This window comes from Sinocyclocheilus grahami, unplaced genomic scaffold (genome assembly GCF_001515645.1).
Source record: "Sinocyclocheilus grahami isolate Dianchi unplaced genomic scaffold, SAMN03320097.WGS_v1.1 scaffold137.1, whole genome shotgun sequence".
NCBI lineage: Eukaryota > Metazoa > Chordata > Actinopteri > Cypriniformes > Cyprinidae > Sinocyclocheilus > Sinocyclocheilus grahami.
In genome coordinates, this window is record NW_015505316.1 from 915,009 (window position 1) to 935,551 (window position 20,543).

The 20,543-nt window shown below is 37.1% G+C and overlaps 1 protein-coding gene across 7 annotated transcripts in view; it reads right to left on the reverse strand.

The window, feature by feature from the left end:
• Positions 1-7,035: 7,035 nt before the first annotated feature.
• The window catches only part of agrn (agrin), a 285,064-nt gene continuing 271,556 nt past the window's right edge, over positions 7,036-20,543 (reverse strand). For 6 of the 7 annotated variants that reach the window (XM_016280113.1, XM_016280114.1, XM_016280111.1 and 3 more), the window contains 6 exons: positions 19,568-19,684; positions 18,914-19,097; positions 18,353-18,440; positions 12,311-12,535; positions 10,718-10,821; positions 8,371-8,582 (listed from right to left, as the gene is read on the reverse strand). In XM_016280113.1, the coding sequence (XP_016135599.1) occupies positions 8,425-8,582; positions 10,718-10,821; positions 12,311-12,535; positions 18,353-18,440; positions 18,914-19,097; positions 19,568-19,684 (876 nt within the window). In that variant the 3' untranslated portion in view covers positions 8,371-8,424. Of the gene's footprint in view, positions 8,256-8,370; positions 8,583-10,717; positions 10,822-12,310; positions 12,536-18,352; positions 18,441-18,913; positions 19,098-19,567; positions 19,685-20,543 lie in introns of those variants that run through there. The other variant, XM_016280112.1, reaches the window with a different exon arrangement.

Below are 20,543 nucleotides of genomic sequence, written 5' to 3' on the forward strand. Positions count from 1 at the left end.
TCTTTACTGTATTTTTGCTTCGGGTGGGCATAAGAGACTTCTTTCAAAAGCATTAAAAACATCTTACTGACACCAAACCTTTGAACACTAGTGTGGATGTAAATGGAGGGAAAACATGAGTGAATCACAAACTTAGTGTTTTATAGCACTGTTTGCAAATTTGTTTGTTAATTTATTTGTCTTTTAATGCCCTTAAGGTAATTTTTAGAATAGCACTTTGGTCAACTTGTTGTTTTTAAATGTGCTTTAGAATGAAAGAAAAAAAAGAAAGAAAAAAAGACTTAGTGTGGAAATTTTGACAACAGGCGACTATTTTCATGCAACCAAAATATTCATGACCCCATATTTTCATGACCCCACAAAAGTAACCACGCAATGAGCCATCTCTTCCTTTTTCCTCTTTCCTGTACACGCTTACTCACATGCACACAAAAGATGCTTTATGATCTAGAGAGAAATAAAAAACAATAATGCCAAATTAAAAAAAAAAAAAAAGTAGCAGGTGGGATAAGTGACCATGAAAAATTATTCCACATTACATAAGGATAATAAAAATAAATCTCTTTTGCTCTTCCCAGAACTAGGAGCAGTGCAAATGTTCTTTACGGCAATGTGTTAAATATGCATGAACACTGAGCTAAGTAACTTTGTTAGCCTCCTCTTTGCAAAACCTCTTGTGAACAATAAAACATTTGTATGTGTAATATATGTAAATCCTATATTTTAATACATTTTCAGTTTCCTGTTTGTATAGCACAGATAACTGCAAATCTGCAAAATGTACAGTATAGGTCCCTGCACTTTTGCATATTAGACAGATCATCCTCTGTTATGTACTGTAAAGTGAGATCAGTTTTCACACCAGTTAAAGGGACATGTCAACATTTACTCACCCTCATGTTCTTCTAAACCTGTAAGACTTTTTTTCTTCAGTGGAACACGCACAAAAAGAGATGATGGTTTCAGTCAACATTCACTTTTTTTAATTGTATGGAAAAAGATGCAATGAAAGTGAGGTTTCTAAGGCTGACAGTCCCTAACATCTCTTTCTGTGCTCAACTGAAGAAACAGTCACACGAGTCTGGAAGAGTAAAGGACGACAGTTTACATGTTTAGGTGAACTATTCCTTTAATGAGATGAGAAGGACATCAGTAATGATAATCTAATGATGCTAATAATAGTCAATGGTAATTGTTGGCAGCAGAATCATTTATATAACAGATGATGTAAAGGCACAGTACAGGCCAAAGTATCACAGACTATTACTCTGACAAATGAAAGCTGCTGGTAAAGACATAACCAGCACTGAATCCTGAAACATGTTGTGCTAACGGTTAGTGAATACAGTAGATAGTGCAAGCTTAAAGCAACACTGAGTGTTGTTCACATGCTGTATGTTATTTACCCAAGGCCACCTGTGCAAACTCTCACAATAACTGACATGAGCTTCAGCTCTTTGTGTAGGTGCATTAACCCAGGGAATCTCTAGATCTCTGTTTATGCAGACATGACACTCAGAATGAAATACAAATCATATGCCCAACTTTAGGAAACAAACAGCGTCACACCACATTTATCCTTGGGTTAATGTCTTTTAGACACCGACTAAAGGCCTGTTCACTTCTAACCCTGGCTAAATTTAAAACTCTGCTCCAGCAAACGATTCTAAAATGCCTCAGGGCTTACCTTACTAAATATTAATGTGCATTGTGCAGTAGTCGACACAGATGTTTTGTTGTGTTTTAGAAGATTAAGTTATTAAAACAGGTTGCTTGCTGTATTTGTCCAATCAATTTTACTGACCTCATACATATGCAAATAAGGACGTTAACCCGGAGTTTCAAACATGCAGTGTGAAATCTATAAATAATGACTAACCCAGGATAAAGTGTGAATAATGTGAAACATGTCACAAGATAACCAATTTCAAATGTGACATTTTAAAGTAATACATTTTTGCAGCTACATTTAGCCTACAGATAGGATATTAGAGCTTGTGTATATTTTTCAATCTACTATCTCAAATCTCTGTCGTTAATGTTTTAAGTTATCATTTCAGCAACGACGTAGTAAATACAGTAGGAGGTCATTACCATAATTATTCTAATAAACCGCATCAATAAACTAATGAAGGACAGTTTAAATACTAGAGAGGGAGAACTGTTAGTTACTTTGCGCTGATTATTCATATTCAACATCCGGTAGCGAGAGCGACACAGGCTACAATCTACATGCTACTGAAATCAACGAAAGAATAAAAAAAGACTGAAACTATTCCTAAATAGTCTATGGTATAAAATCGTTGAGCGACGCGAACAGTATAATGGGCCAGACAGGATCAGGAGCATGGAGTAAAGACCGAGTCCGAATCATTGAGCTGCGTTTCGTGCTCGGTTCATTCATACATACAGTAACAGTAACCCGCAGCACCAGCTCTTGCAGTTTTAATGTAGCCTTCAGCTTACCTTCGAGACGTCATGGCCGTCCTGGGAGCTGTCAGATGTCAAAAGTGTGTAAGCGGACTGAGGGGGAAAGAGTAATAAAACGATTCTGCCTTCGCCGAGTGAGTCACTGCAGCAGAGCTGAGCGCGAGCGAGGGGCGTCAGTACACAGCGCCCAGCTCTCCAGCTCTCCAGCTCTCACTCACTCTCTCCGCCTCTCACTAAATGACTGGAAAAACTTTATCCAGCCGGTTCAAAACGAGTCAGTTATTATAAAGCTTGTACCATTTCCCAGGACCATATGACAGGATTAACCAGCCAGAAGTTGACACAACGACTCATTTTATTTTCTCAGTATATAAAGACCGGACGGTTTGGGCTGTAACACCGTTATTTAACCATTTATAACCGAGCTACAAAGGTGAAATCATAATCATACATAAATGCATACATACGTACGTACATACATACATACGACTATGTAAATATATCTATCTATCTATCTATCTATCTATCTATCTATCTATCTATCTATCTATCTATCTATCTATCTATCTTTAAGTAACACACTGGTAAATGGCGCTCTTAAATATTAACAAAATGTACATTACTATTTTTTTAGCAGATATACACAGTATGCATTCAAAATTACAGTCCAGGAAAAATCTTTCTAAAAATGTGTAGGTCACTTGACAAACCAATGTATTATATAATGGAAGCCAATTTCTGCCACAGAAGAAAATCATTGGTAAATCATAATTATGAGTTATGACCTAAAAAGTCAAGTCAATGTTCTTTTTGTCATAAATATAATTTTCATCTCACAATTTAAACCTTAGAAGTCATGTGATGTAGTATGTCATACTTTTTACTCTCATAATTATAACTCTGTATATCATAATTATGACTTAATGAGAAAGTTAATATCATTAATTAAAACAAACAAAAAAAATCACTGTAATATAAATATTAACTGTAACATATAAAATAAACATGAATTAAAATATAAAAACTTGATTTCAGATAGTCAAGGCAACATTTCTTATTTTCGCTTAGTTTAAGTACTAAAATAACTAAAACCAAATAAATGAAAACTAAGAATGTTACATATGAATATAACATATGAAATATTATAATGTGATCTTATGTGAGGGATATTTTAGCACCTATTGGCACCTGAATTCTTCTCTGGCGGCGGTGTTTCGGACATTTAGAGGTAAACACACCTCTGAGAGGCCCATAAATAATGAGGTGGTGTACATACACACACACACACACAGTATACTACATTGACTTATTTTCCTCCAGTCTTATTTTAGCAGTTCCTTCCTTGTAATTATCACCTTTATTTCATTTCAAGGCATGTTTATTATTACTCTGTTAGCTGTAATGCTGCTATTTTTGTTAGGAGATAGAAGATACACAACAGCAATGTTGACTCTACTTTCATTTCAGCAGTTTCCATTTGGGCCTGACCCCATTTGCATTGGGGTGATTTGAAGGTGGCAGCTGTGGGCACCGCAGCAGTGCCATGGCTGCCATGACGTCACTGGTCCTAAGGAAGATTAATCTGCCAGGGACGTGGTTATGCAATTTTCTGAAATGCAGGGCTTTATCTATGGATTTCTCTCTCTAGACAGAGAGTCTGACCGAGTATTCTCTATGCAATGTAAGAGCCAATGCAAACAATGTGTCTGTAATTTCATACTCGAGGACAGTGTGTAACTGTGTTCATACATTTCACCCATATGAAGGCCTACTGGGAAGCATCAATAACACTACAATATTCATAATGTGTTATATATTATATATTATGTCTGCCACATAAGTAAAAAGTATGCTTTGGTTCATTGTAATTATGAGATGACATAGAAAGTAAAATTAATTCTAAAATATCTTATGTTGAATAATTTAGCAAGCATAATTATGAATCCTCATCTCATGATTTCAACTTTTTAAGTCATATGATATATTATGTCAGAATTGTAACTTTTACTCTCATAATTATCACTCAGTATGTCATAATTATGACTTGGTATTTTGACTTTTTATCATAATTAGTATCAGAGTTATGATAAATTAACTAGAATATTTTTCCTGTACTGTAATATAAAATAAACATGAACTGAAATATATAATATATAATATAAAACTTATTTTATTTCTCATGTTTGTTTAGTTTAAGTTGAAGTACTAAAATAACTAGAACTAAATAAATGAAATCAAAAACTTAATAAAAGCACATAGACATAAAACAGTTATCTGCAATAAAATGAAAACATAAATATAAAAATGAAAAATATATAATTCGAAATATTAACAAAAACTATAATAAAATAGTTAACCTTTTAATGTCATAATTATGCTTTTACCAAAGCATGATTTATTTATTTTTTTTTGGTGAAAATGGACTTCCATAATATATCTATATATGTAATTATATATATTTAAAGCTGCAGTCCATAAGTTTTGCCTCTTTGTCGCCATCTCTGTTTGAAAAACTGCAATTGCAGCTGTTTGTGGAATTATCTTCCTTGCATGGGTTGTGTGCCGGCATGGCTCCAGCGTGGATTGATCTAATGTAATGTAAATGTAATGTGTGGCAGTCAGTCACCACCCCAGTGTGGATACTGTACTTCAGAATCACAGATAGCCTATGTCTTTGAAGTATGACCCAAATAAGAATTTTCATCGGATATTGTCATCTGAACAAGTAAGTGACAAGTCTGCCACTTTTGTTCTGACCAACTGAGAAAAAAGCATTACAATAAATCTCGCTACCAATGGTGATTTAATCTAAAGATCGGTTAGCTCATAACACATCAAACCGTGCAAATTATTATTATTATACTTTATTCTCAAGTTATTAATGTTAACAACATCAGCATTGCCTATAGTGTGTATTAGCATGTAGATTTCAATTTCAAAACAAACGCATCTATTAACTTCAGAAGGCCTTTATTAACCCCGCTACCAATGGTGATTTAATCTAAAGATCGGTGAGCTCATATCACAACAAACCATGCAAATTAATATTATTTTTATACTTTATTCTCAAATTATTAATGTTAACAACATCAGCATTGCCTATAGTGTGTATTAGCGTGTAGATTGTCATACCATTCAAATTTCATATTAAGAAATTCTTTTAACCCAAAAAGCGAATTATGCTTCATTCGAACTGGTTGTCTTTAAAATACAAATCTTGTGTAATCTGTAATCAGAAGCACATTTAAAACTGGAATATACTTTAATTTCATTCACATGTGATTCATAAACACATAGTCCTTTTTGGATTACAATCCACCATCAAAATGATACATTTAATTATTCTAGCTGCTGTGAGAAAAGGCTATAAACGATCCGCCACCTGCAGGATCCTCACATGCAATAGCCTAGTAGCCGGGACAACTTCTTTAAGTTTACAGACGTGACTTAATGACGCGGCAGCATGCTTGAATTTCCTGCGAAAACCTACCCATACCACTCATTAGGAAACATTATTATACAGTAAGCTAACCCTTGTGAATCGGGCTAAAGTAAGGCGATGGTTTTGAACACTGGCTGGTTATGTACTTGATCAAATATTGATTTCGGATAATTTTTAACCAAAAAAAGTTACGGACTGCGGCTTTAATGATATATTATTACACTATATATTTATTTAATACATTTCTCAGCTGATTCATTCGAAAACAAGTGACTGTATTCATGAGTGAGTCATTGATTCGATCACTTAATGATTAATGCAAAACTGGGATGCATTTAGTAACAAAATGAGACGTGGTTGATGATTATGCTGTTGAAAATTACATGGTTAACTTAGTTTGGAACTATTTTCATTTTTGTGTGAATTCTCCTTTAAGGAAATCATTCACTAAAGAAAGAGCCAGTGCTGCAGACAAGCTCTGTTCCAAGACACCCCTCGACTTTACAGCCCGAGGACTCATCAGTCCAAACTAAAACCCCATGAGGAGGAACAATGGGAGCCACAGATCCCCTGATGTAGCCAGACAGCTGAAGCCTTGTTACATGCAGTAAAAGCCTCTTTATTGCACTGCTGTGAGCATGTGTACTGAAGGAACCCTCTGCTCGTCTAGCATGGATCATTTATATGATTTCTCCTATGCAGAGAAATCCAATGGATTTTTCCATTTAACATTTTTACCCCTAGTGCCAGAGTTCTTTGACAAGATCTGTTTCTCTAACGTCTCCAGGCAACCCCGAGCTTGTCATGTCTGATGACATTTTATATCCCCTTAAGAGAATGTCTGTTACATAACTGAATAATACACTCTCTCTCTTATAAGTTAAGACATTACTGTAAGAACACAATTCAAATATTCTTATTTAGTGTTATTTCAGGACACTTCAATATTATAACAATACAGTGCCTTGCGAAAGTATTCATTATTTTTTCACGTTTTGCTTTAAATGACTTTTTTCCACATCAATCTACACTCCATACATCATACTGACAAAGCAAAAACAGATTTTCGTACATTTATTAAAAATAAAAAAACTGAAATAAGTACATTGCATAAGAATACTTTTGCAAGGCACTGTATATAGTAAAGATAGCAAAATTATTTGTAGTGGAATAATGCAAAGCATCTGGTATCAAACTCATATGTCTTACACCGAAACAGCACCACAGCATTGCATTTGTCTTGGAACAGGTTACAAAAACCATTTTGACTTGACAAACCCATGCATTAATATTTTCACTGGTTACCGTTGAACATAAACAGCTGCTATGGGGGCCACAGTCATAGGATGCAAGGGGTCTACACATACATCATCCCTTTTTTATAGCAAGTGCTGGCAGCATTTTAAAGCGACATTTTCATTTGATATACGATAGAAAAAATGCAGTGATTGAATACATGATTTTTGTTCGATGGCGGAAAATGCTAAGAATGTCAATGCTGTTTTTGTCCACCTGATGTGTTTTGAGTCCCTCATCTCTTCCTGTGTTACAGCGCCTCCCAATGTTGAGTTGTTGCAACAACCATTTTTTCACCACGCACACACACACACACACACACACACACACACACACACACACACACACACAAGAAGTCCAGAATGACAATTAGCAGATATATATATATATATAATGTCAATATCTCCCAACTTGAATGATCAGATGTCAAGATTTCAATGTAGTCAGCTACATTTCTGCCCTGAATGGAATGATGAAGATCAAGAAAACCAAGGCAAAATCAATGCAACACTTAAAAAGATGCATGCAACAAGTGGTCATATAGTATATTTATATATATGCAATTGCTCTTTAGATATGCACAACACATGAGACGAATGATTGCAACAAAAAATAGCATCTTCAAAATTCACAGTCTCATGTATTTCGTTACTATTTATTACATCTCACAGGTCAATGATGTTTGCATTTGAAAAAAAAAACAATGGTGAATTTTGAGGAATGCTAAATGTTACATCAGCTACTATCAGTACTCCATGTTCCGAGCTTTCGTCCTTGTTAGTGGTATCATAAATGAGGAATATTATACATAGTCTTGCTCAGTGTTTTTAACAGTTGCTGTCGTGTCGATAAAGCGGAAAGCCATGTTTTAGACCTTTTTAAATGTAGTAATGGACCACAGCAACAGCTCAGAGGAATGTATAGTGAATGCTGGACAGGACGAGAGAAGGCAATCCAGATGGCACCAACCTCATCTGCCACTGTTCAAGTAATGAGCAAGTACATGTTCTGTTGTTTGTCATAGAAACAGGACAGATGTAATACGACTTTCTGCTTGTCTTGTGATACCATGTTCGCTGACTGGTGACTTGATTATTGTTGGACGCAATGATGGGGAGAAAAACAAACAAACCAAAGAACAAAATTATAATTAAAACAATGTAATTTTTTCAATATAAAAGGCAAAGAAAAGTATACAAAAAATAGAAAAATAATTACAGCAGTAGACATGGTGTTGGGAGGAACGTGGTGACAGCCTATTTGGCAGAACAGTGTACAATTTTGGGACTGTTTAAGGCGTCCTCAACCAGATGTAGTTCCACCCCGTCGACTATCACGTCTTTCACGCAGCCGACAAAGCCTGTGCTGTAAGCCTTGGGCAACCGGCGAGCTACAGACAGCTCCTCCAGACCACCTGAAGACGCGAGGAATGGACAAGATCAGATCAAGTGTACATGATATACTGCACAGCACTTCATGTTCACACAAGAGACAGACTTAAACCATTTCAACTGATTCAAGCACAAGTGCATACAATTGATTTAAAAAGCCATCCAATCACTTAAAACATACTCAGAGGCTGTCATGCTATCACATAACATATGAGATGATGACGATCTTCCACCCCCCCCCCATAAATACATGTCTTCTATGAAAAGCATGAATTTCATTTCTGAATTAATTTTATCATTTCATTTAGATATTTTTGGAGGGAATAAGGTCAAAAACTAAAACTATCCAGATATCAAAAAAGTCTACAAAAATGAAATGGTAAAATGAAAAGCTTTAGCAATTTAGCATTATATTTTATTATTTCTTATATGACTTTAATTTGGTGGACAAAAAAATTTAATTCATTTAATATATATCTCTATATATAGGTATGTATGTATTTATATTTTATATATTTATTTCTTGTGAATTAATAATTTATGATAATTATAAGTAATTCTTTTTATCTTGATTTTTCAAGGTGGGTATAGTCAAATGCATACATGGTGTAAAGAAAATATTTGTACTTTATTTATAATATTTGTATATACATATTTCTTAAAACTTTATGAAACATGAATACAAAGATAACAAGTCTTAATAACTTTAAGAAATGTCTTTTTAGCAAGATATCACAAAACTGTACAATTACAACAATTTGTACTTTTTTTTAAACCATGGACACTCGTACTGTACTGTATGTCACTGACCCATAGTATAAACGCACATCTTTGTGTAACCTGAGATATTACCCGCCGTGCAGGCGAGCTACAGTACTATATATTATTAAGGGCCGATGAACAGTCTGTGGCTTATGGAAACCCTGTGTAGAAGACTGTTAAAAACGTAATCACGCCTGAGACTCTGAAGATGTATCTTGGGGGTGTCAGAATGAAGAACGATAGAGACACAACACTCAGGAACAGGTGAGGAGATCAAACAGTGCTTTTTGGAGGCCAGGCTCTGGGGATGTTCCCTGACAGCTTTCCGAGTGAGAGTTACGCTCGCCTCCCTCGGGGATCTGACACTGTCGAAAATCCAGCTCCGTATCCTGCTCTTAAAAATGTCGAAAAAATGTCTCCCTCTGTTGCAATTCACTCACGTTTCTCTCTTCCTTGTGTATCTTGGGGGTGTCAGAATGAAGAACGATAGAGACACAACACTCAGGAACAGGTGAGGAGATCAAACAGTGCTTTTTGGAGGCCAGGCTCTGGGGGCGTTCCCTGACAGCTTTCCGAGTGAGAGTTACGCTCGCCTCCCTCGGGGATCTGACACTGTCGAAAATCCAGCTCCGTATCCTGCTCTTAAAAATGTCTCCCTCTGTTGCAATTCACTCACGTTTCTCTCTTCCTTTCGCCTCCCCGCGTGTTTCCCCTGTAATCGGATTGTATGCTTTGCGACGGGAGGATTGACAGGGCTAATTTCAAGTGAATTACATCTGAATAAGTAAATAAATAATGACATTTGAAAGAAGGGATTTTCAGAGGGAGCTCTTGATGTTCGGGCTGTCTAAGGATAATGTATTCTAGCCACCGGGCATCCACAGCACCTGTTCTACTGGCTGGCCTGTGCTGAAATACTTTTCGCAGAAGATTTTGCACCCTTAAAATGGAATAAATCCTCCTTTTTAATCTTAAAAAGTGACGACATGTGGCCAAGTATGGTAACCCATACTTGGAATTAGTGCTCTGCATTTAACCCAAAGTGCACACACACAGCAGTGAACACACACACACACACACACACACCATGAACACACACCCAGAGCAGTTTATAGGTTTGTCAAAAGAGAAAGAAAAGGCAAACACTTTTTAAAACACCCTATAGTAAAGACTCATCCTGGAATTATTAATAAACCATAATAAGGCAATATTGTGTTTTAACGGATGTTTTTGAGAGATGCTCAGGGGTCACTGGGGTAAGCTCTTCAAAAGCACTCGCTGTGGGGGAAGATCCAATTAGACATTACAAGCTAAGAGGGGACTGTTGATATTCGGTGTGTCAGAGCAGGTGTACGTAGTCGGTTTGTAAATAAGCTACGATTGAGCAAAGACTTACCCAACCAGAGAGCGCCGTCTGTGTCCAGCTGTGTGGCAGCCAAGGGTGATGACCCAGTGACAGCTGCCTCATTACCAACCTGCAGCGAGCCGTCTCTGAGCGCTCTTTGGAGAATAGAGAAGTACAGGGATATAGTGAGTCACAGCTCAGCATTAACATTGAACATGTGACTTTCCCTCACATTTCTGGAAGATTGGCCTTCTGGCAAGCTTGCGGTTAATATGTACTAAATTTGTGGCAAATGAAATTGTAGTAATGTGGAAAAAAAAGATTGCAGCTTTTCACTTGCGGTCATAAACCTGCAGCAAGCTTTGAATAACATGCCACCATTGAGAAATGTCTACAGCAAATTTGTGGTAAATATAATTGTCTGGCACACCTGAGGCAAATATGAATGACTGCCACTGCTGGAAAACATTTCTATGGCAAAACTAGTCTGTGATAAATATAAATGTTCATCATTGCTAGCAAACAGTTCTATGGCAAACTGTGTCATATATACTGTAAATAAGGGCTAAATAATAAGGATGGCCAGCTGTTCCAGGATCGGTGTAAGAGATTTTTGGGAAAGTTGACTATTAATTTTATGCCTTGCATAAACGTGTCAGCCAAGTAAAATGATTGTTTTTATAAATGAGGCTTTGTTGAAATTTAAGAATGATAGAAATTGTACTGTAGTGTCAGTAGGAATTGGTTGAAAATTATAAAGCAATCAGTATGTTTTGCTATGCATTGTTTTGCAGCATTTTCCAAGCATTTCTAAATTGGATTAAATTTGTTTTAAATGAAGAAATCTAAACATTTTATTAAAAAAGGCATTTATACACTGCTATTCAAAAGTAAGGGGCCAGTAAGCATTTTTTTTAAGGAAATAAAAGTCTATTTCAAATAAATGCTCTTTTTTAACATTTCTATTTATAAAAGCATCCTGAAATCTATCACAGTTTCTACAAAAATATTAAGCAGAAGCTGCTTTCAACACTGACATTTAGAAGAAATGTTTATTGAACATCAAATCAGTATATCAAAATGATTTCTGAAGGATCATATGACACAACGACTGGAGTAATAACTGCTGAAAATTCAGCTTTGCCATCACAAAAATTACATTTTAAAATATATTAAACAGAATATTTATTAAGTTATTTTAAATTGTAACAGTATTTAACAATTGTACAGCTTTTACTGTATTTTTGATCAAATAAATGCAGCCCTAGTGAGAATAAAAAAAACTTTCAAAAACATTAAAAACGCCCACCAACACCAAATTTTCCGAATGGTACTCTATATTCTTAAAAATAGTTTTATAATAAATATTAAATAATAAAAAAACATACATTTTAAATGTGAACATTTAAAATCATAAACAAACATAAAATTATACATTAACAATTTTAGAATATATATATTTTTTTATCTAAAATGTATAATTGTTATTGAGGGCCGATAAAGTTGTTGGCAGGTAAAGTAGAAATCTGAACTACTGGCTTGAAAGGACAAACAGGAAAAATCCTTTCTCTTGAGCCCTGTAAATGTCTGCAACTATTCTATGTCAAACCTGAGGCGATGATGGAATAACTCTCACTGTTTTACCTGCTGGCCTTGATTCGTATCCAGCGGTTGGTGTTGATCCGTACAGAGGAGCGCAGCACCACAGGCTTGGAGCCGAGGTCATAGGTCATCTGCACACGGCCGTCCACAATTGCGAGGGCGATGTAATCGGATCGCTCCACTCCCTTGCCGCTCCACAAAATCAGACCGTGAGTAGCCTCAGTCCTGATGCTCAGTTCAAATTTATTCACCAGCAGGGCCTTCTCGCTAGATCAAAGAGACAGGAAATGCTATCACAAATCCATTGCCGTTTCAGAGACGCCGTGTAAACCGCAGGACGTGCATGAAGCCCTGACTTACCTGCTACTTTAACAACAACAGTGACGGAATTATGGGTGAAAACATAACTTCGATACAGTCAAAAACCCAGTGAGGGTTTGATAAACTAATGAGCAGACTGAACACTTGTGGGTCTCAGTGAAACTAGGTAAACTAGGCCACGCTGATGGGGGAAGGGCGTATGTGTGACACACTTTAGGTTATCTCCAAGTTAACACTTCCTATTTTGCCTTCAAGCTCTAGATTTTCTCTTCCTGCGCAGGGAGCGCTAAGGAAGGATGCCCATATCAGCTGCCGTCTGATGTGTGTTTTGATCTGGTTCCCTGGATGCAGCCCTCCCTAGTAAGGCATAAAAAAGGTGACATCTGCCCGTCCTCAGGGAGGACAGTGTCACTCGGAGCAAGCTATTGTTCAGGTCATCAGGGAGCCGATTGAAACCAACACATCTCGCATTCTGCCTCCTTTGCACAGATACGCCACAGAAAAAAAAGCGGCTATTTTTACAACAATTCCTTTGTTCTCAGTGGTGTACCTGCAGTCGTGGCATCAAGAGAGCCATTATTTTAGAAAGCAAGCGTGTTTGTGAGACAGAATAGCGAGAGTGTGGGGGCTTGTTTGCTAAATCAGATAACGTGTAAACAGGAGTAAGACAAGTGACAACAACACGAATAAAGACACAGACAAGACAAAGACAAAACGGAGAGGAACAAGACAACGGACACGATACACAGAAGAAAAGAAAGCAGATGGCGACTGCGCGCGCATCTTCACACCACATTGCGGCGAATAGAAACACTTTCTCCACGGTGTGCAATCTGTGATATCACCGATGCTGTTTATTTGTGAGATTGTTTGTATTTGTGTTTCCTATCAAAGTGAAAATTGGGTGAATAAATAAGCCGCAGGTGCATTTTTTTTCTTTTTCGAGAATTTAACCTAGAAAGAGTGCAGTCCAACAAAACGTGTTGTCTCGTGGAACGATTCATCTGGAGACAGACACTATATGCCCGACTGACAAGTCAAATTTCAAATCACAATATTGGCAGCTCCACTTACGACTTGAGAATTGGAAATAACATATCTTAATTCTTTTGATTAAAAAGACAGAATTTCATTATGCTAATGCTGTTGATGAGCCTGTGACGGCGTAAAGCTGAATAATTATTTGCTGTAATTGAATTCTTTCCCGATGAGACACATGTAATGTGCTGACTGGACTCTTTCCACAGGCCTTCCCTTCGTACGGCCCCAGGCCAGAGCTACGGCATCAGGGCAGCTAACTGTGATTATACACCACTCTGCTGAGCTCATTATTGCTCACGTCCCATTAGGATCTCAAGCATTTAGAACATTCTAAAGAGAAGTAGGGCTTAAGTCATTAAAGCTGGATTCCATTTACAAAGAAACAGATCTATTTTGAGTATTTTGCTTTTAAAAAATCTTGAGAGCAGCAGTTTGTGTAATAGGGTGGTGCATCATTTATTTTTTCATAATTGAAGTGATTAGAGTGGTTTATGCTGTCCACCTCTAGGAGGCAGTGGCTCACATGGGAATAGTCATTAAATACTGTACCTGTTTCTAACATCTTAGCAGGTCCACAAAGAATCTGCAGTCACAGAACTCAAGCTAGATGTTTTTTTTTGTATTAGCACATTTGTTCTGCTTAATATGTTACCATACTGCTCCATCATTTTGGGTTGTTGATTATTATCATTATTATTATTAAGTCTCTTATGCTCACCAACTCAAAAATACAATAAAAACAGAAATGCTGTGAGGTAATACTGCAATTTGAAATAACTCTCTAATATTTTATGACATTATAAAATGTTATTTAATCCTAAACTGAATTTTCAGCAGCCATTAGTGACCAGTCTTCAGTGTCACATGATCATTCAGAAATCATTCTAATATGCTGATTTGGTGCTCAAAAATGCACTTATTATTCATCAATGTTGAAAACAGTTGTGCTGCTTAATATTTCTGTGGAAACTACTCCTTTTTTAGGATTGTAAATTTTTAATCATGTATATTCACTGTAACTTACAACTCAAAATGATAGAGCATGTCACATATTAAAAGTAATCCTTTTACCGAGGCCCCAAAATCAGAGTAGAAAATGGAAAAACTCCACATATTCTATCAAGGCTTGTGTATTACAAATTATTTCAGAGTGCAAGCTGCGACGTGCTACCTGACAAAAGCCCTGGCCTTTAGCCTCTGCAAGGGTGGCTGAGTGTGGGAGGACGGCATGCCATTGGAAACAGTTCAGGCAGAGGGGACTCACCTCTGGTCAGATGGGTTCTCCAGTGACTCAGGGCTTAGAGGAGCAAGGGAAGAAATGATAGGCATGCAATAAGTGCAAAAGGGCGGAGGGCAAGAACAGGGATCGCATAACATACAGACAAGAAGACCTGCGCCAAGAAGCTGGAGTGACCTCACTAAATTATTCTAGTCTTTCAGTTGTTATGCCAGCCTAGGCAAAGAAATAACACTGGAAGACTTTATCGGTGGTACCAGTGGTACTGACATGCTGTTTTATTGTTCTGCGCTGTCACATGGTTGAGTTACTGCAATTCATCAACAATTCCATCATTCTCAACCAGTCAAGAGAGCAAGAAAGTGAGAAAAAGAGCAACTGAGTAAGTGAGTATACTTTTGAAAGACTGGTTGTTTTCGATCAAATTCCAAAACCTAGAGAGCTGCCTATGGAGCCAGCATTTTAAGGCATCATAGGTCCACTTAATTTAATTACTTGGTTTGCTACCCTTATGAAAGTTAACCATGGTTTTACTACAAATAAAACCAAAAAACCATGGTAACTATTGTTAAACTATGGTAAACCCAAATTAACCATGGCTTTTCTTCACTAACCATAGTTTAACCATGGCATCTGTAGTAAAACTGTGGTTATACAAATGGTAATCAATACATCAAAAACCACGGTTACTACACTTTTACTATAATAAAACCATGGTTAATTTTTGTAAAGGTAAAACATTAGCATTATATGTAGGCTTTTCAGTGCACAGAACTCAAGATGATGGATGAGACTATTTACATTCAGCACTGAAAACTAACAAAAATACTTCAGTGTAAATAAAAAAAAAAACATTTGAGTGTGCTGTGTTTTATGTTGTTATGCTAATAGTGTGTTGTTAGCTTAGCAACATGCTAATGTCAAATTCTACTAAAATCAACTGCAAGTCAAGATTCTATTTATATAATGTGATTTTCTGCTTATGTAAAGCATTACAAATTGGTCATTTAAATGGTTCAATGGGAGTTATTATGCTTCCTAAGAAGGCAGCAAGATAGCTCACTAGTTTTTGAATAAGCTAAATACAAGATACTTCTTTTTGACAAAAGGCCAGTTACATAAAAAAGGCATTAAGGAACAGGACACTTAAATGTTAAAAATGGGTAAATTGATCCAAGGCTGCTGAGCTAAAGAGAGAGAATAAAGACAGATGAAGAGCACAGTAAATACTAACAGAAATAATACTCTACTCCCACAGATACGGCGCCACTATGCCGGCGTCCTCTGAGGAATTCATTAACTTTAAGGGCTCTGTTCAAAACCAGATCAAGGTAAATTGATGACACTCATTTTGAAGGGCCGGTCATCTTTCTTGGTTGAGATTAATTTTAATCTGGCACTTCATTTGTACAGGAAGTGACACGCATTAAACCCCAAGAAGAGTAAAAGTCAATGAAGAGGGCCTTGTCCCTAACTGTTATTGATGTCAGCGGTGGCTCGCTCTCTCTACTGGATGGAGCCTCTTTAATTGTGTCCAGTTTTCTGAGAGACAAATCCTTGATTAATGTGCCACTTTCGCTTTCATCCTTGAGCACAATTATTAGAAATCACTGGGAGCGATTTGACAAACAAAGTGACGTGGCTTAAAAGCCGGGCAGGAACTTTTCATGAGCATAATACATAACATAATTCCATTTAATCAAGCTGCCAGTTTTTAAGGGCTCAGTGCAGCTACTTAGACACTTAATTACATTCAGAAGGAGACAAATAATTTAAAATAAGAATCACTAAAAGGAACACTATAACAGATTGAACATTTCCCTAATGTGGCGGCAAAATGCCATTTAAACCCGGCTATAAATACCAACTAAATATTGATGTACATCGTGCTTTAAAAACTCAGGGGTTTCATTCTTTTTTAACACAAGAATACACACAGACATATTTCCAAAGTCAGTTTAGGTATTTCCATGCATGATTCCTGTGGGAATCACAATGCTCATCATCATTCATGCCAAGCATGCATTCCTGAAACTGGTTTCTGATACAGCTGATGAAAATGCAACCTTTCCTGGAAAAATATATATTTATGTACAATAGATGAGCCCTGTATTTTTCAAAAATGTTTTCCTGAATGTGATGTAAATGGGAATACAAGGAAAAAACTAATGTCTTATGTTGGGTTAAGTCGATGGTTTTCTTAAAAGATGTTAGTTTCGCTTAATAAAATCCATCCCAGAATGTCTCCGGGTTACTTACTCTGGGATCTCATTGGTCAGTTGGCTTGAGAGCAGAAAGAAGACAACAGAGTACACTCACATGAGACAGACAGACAAGAGCAAAGACAACAAAAGCTGTGTATAGAGACAGACAGATTGACACAAACACACACAACACATAACAGAGATGAGTGCCACTGTATTGAGATTCACCCCTTTTCAGAATACTAGTTTGTGAAATAAGTGGTACGAGGTGCATTTCTCAGTTGTACTAACATTTTTCTAATGCGGACTCTCATGTGAATCAGTGAATCAAGATTCCCTGTGGCACTGGAAGGACCAATTCATTTTAAATGGATGGCTCATATAAATGAATATGTTCAAGAAAATAATTAAAGTTAATCTAGTCAAATATTTAGCTAAGCTCTGCTGTTCATCATGTTTTTGAATCAGGATGAGTAAATTACTGCGTTTTAATTCAAATTGAAATATGGTCACTCTAATTGAGATCCTTTGTGCCAGAAAGCATTGTCCTGATAAAATAAATGATATCACTTTATTTCTATATGTATTATAGTTTAAAATATTTGACCTAAAATAAATAAATAGCTTCATTGTAGTTAACTACTTTCAGTAATCTTTAGTGTAGATATCTACACCTTCAATTGGGTATTTTCACTGTAATTTAACTCATTTAAAATACGAGTAGCTTTGAAAGCTACATTTTTAAAGTAGCATCCCCAACACTGGTGGAGACATTGCAATAGGATATATAACACTTGTGATGGGCTTAAAAATGAATTATTTCTCTTAGAAACCAAGAAAGTGTTTGGTGGACCGCTGACACATCAGACCAACCAAAGGAAGAGAAATCATCTGATAAGTGAAGAAGGAAGCAATTATCAAGACATGACCATCCATGGTGCTTTAGGATATGTGTGGTAGTGGAGACGTGTGGTTTTGAGCTCCCAGTGATGGTGGAGGAAGGTTCATTACAGCGCATAAGTGTGGTACGTCGTAGTGGAGTCATGAGACTCCTTCGGGTGCTACGCTAATTAGAACCGGGTAGGGTTCATGGAAAACCAAAGAGACAGGCCAGTGGAAGTGGTAATTGATGAGATCAAAGCATTAGCTAAAACGAGGAAGCACGTTGGACCTTAAATGGGGCCGGAGTAATCTAGCTTGTCATCACCCCTCATTGACTGCTAATATAGAGAAGGGATGCTCAGGGCGGATCGTGATCATCGGGGAGGCCACTGACATTACCTCTTGGTGACTCCGTTGTGATATTCAATGAATGTATGACCATCGAATGCAATGGCCTCGGTGTCCCCAGCAGATTTCTCGATTATTGCTGGAAGGGAGGAGAAAAGACGGAGTGAAATTACACCAATTGATGTGAGACACAGCACTGTTTAATTAAAACGAAGAAGGAAAGCGTGATATATCGCAGGCTTCATGCTTGTGTGGCTTAATTAAGGTTAAAGATACAACAGTAGGACCCAGCAAGGTTAATGAGGTGAGCAAAAGTTCTTGGGTTTCTTGCAACTGTGCCAATGTGCGTTTGTGATAAGCATACAAATGGAATGAAGGATGATGGCTGGTATTATTTGTGAAAGTTTGGAGGTGTGGATTTAGCTAAATCTACATATGGAGCATATGATTGGCTAAAGCTGCCATGAGCGTTTCCTTTTAAGTAAGTCGTATGTTGATGTATGCAAAAGACGTATGCAAATCTTGCCTTAAAGGAGTGTGAGGGAGTTGGAGGAGAGGCCGTACTGGGTAATACGAATCTGCATTAAAAAATTGATGAAATAAGGAACTAACCGTCCTGGCAGTGCTGTCCAGTGAATCCGTGGCGGCAGATGCACTCGTAGCTGTCCAACAGAGGGTTGCAGCGGCCTCCGTTCTTACAAACATCTTTGGAGCAGGGGTGGTAGGGATACATGGACACATCACTGGAGTGAAGGGCGTTATCAGATTTCAGGATTGGAATTCCCATCAGAGTAATCTGTGGAGACAGATATTTAAAGTCAAAATTATTTTCAAATTAGTTCAAAATTATTTTAAGTCAAAACTGTTTCATTTTTAATGCATGTTTTTAGACCTATTTCCTATTTTAAAGTAGAAAGCATGAAAAAGTGTTCTCTTTGTGAATTTGTACCGAAATATAATAACTAGTGCTTATTCTGAAACAACTTTGCTTTTCCTATGATGCCATTGAGGCCTTACAGGCTATTGGACAATGTTAACCAATAGCCAAACAGCTATTTAGGGGGTGTTTAAGCAAATCACATTTGGCTCTGGCTTTATTCTAGTAAGTAACATCCATTTTTTACTATCCATTTAATTCCCAATGGGTAAATTCAGGTTTATTCTCACTGAATATCCTGTTTCTCTCTAAAAATACATCAGTTGATGGAAGTAAAATGGGATGTTAATGAGAATTCATGACTTTAATGCATCTGTAATAGCTCTCACCTTCTGAATGGCCCCTTTGAAGCCATCTTTGATCGCAGCAGCTCTGGCTACTTTGCGGAAATCAGGGGCTCCGCCCACAAAGAGCGACTCCTTCAGATTAAGATCTGTGTGCTGATTCTGGAGAGTACAAAAATGAGCGTGAGAAACCACACAAACTGTTCCTTATCCTCTATTCGCTCTTCAAACTTAATAAAAGTCACATCCTTTAATGCAAACAAAATGGCTATACATTTTTATGGGTCATCTAGCAGAGCAACTGCAGTAAAAGCAATCAGTATAAGAGTAGATGTTTACTGTACATCAGCAGGTATATTGATTCAGCTTTTACACCTAATCCTTATCCACATCAACGTGAGTGTTGTATTACAAAACCATAATTGATTTAAGCTCAGTTCCCTGAATGGTAAATGACTCTAACGTATAAGACAGGAGGAAAAGAGTAGGAAAAAAGTGAGAGAGAAAATTGCAGAGATTGAAATGAGGACGATTGATATGGATGGTTTTTTAATGAAAGAATGTAATGTATGATGCCTGCTTGTTCCTCGGACCTTTAAAATGAGCTGTAAACTCTAATTGGTGTATCGCTCACAACGCAGATGACCATGAAATGAGCGTTTCTCCAACCTGTGTGAAAATCGCTTTAGTTACAGTGGGATTTTTCTGCATGAGGCTCTACTTAAAAAGAATTAAAAATCTTTATTTTATGTAGGCCAATAATTGCCTTGGGGGAAAGGCAAGTTAATTGCCGGGGGAAAAAAAAGATGGGACATCAACTACAATGCCAATTTCTGACGTGTGGTCCAGCTCTCATTCCAGCAATATAAAAAGAAGAATAGCTAAGTACGGACACAGGCGAAGGCTTGAAAAGCTCTGGCTACAGACCCGGAGGCCAGTCCAAGCATGCGGTTGGGCCAAGACAGCATAGCCAGGAATGTTTTCACCCAGCTGCTGTTTCATGTGGTCAGAGACGTGTGCA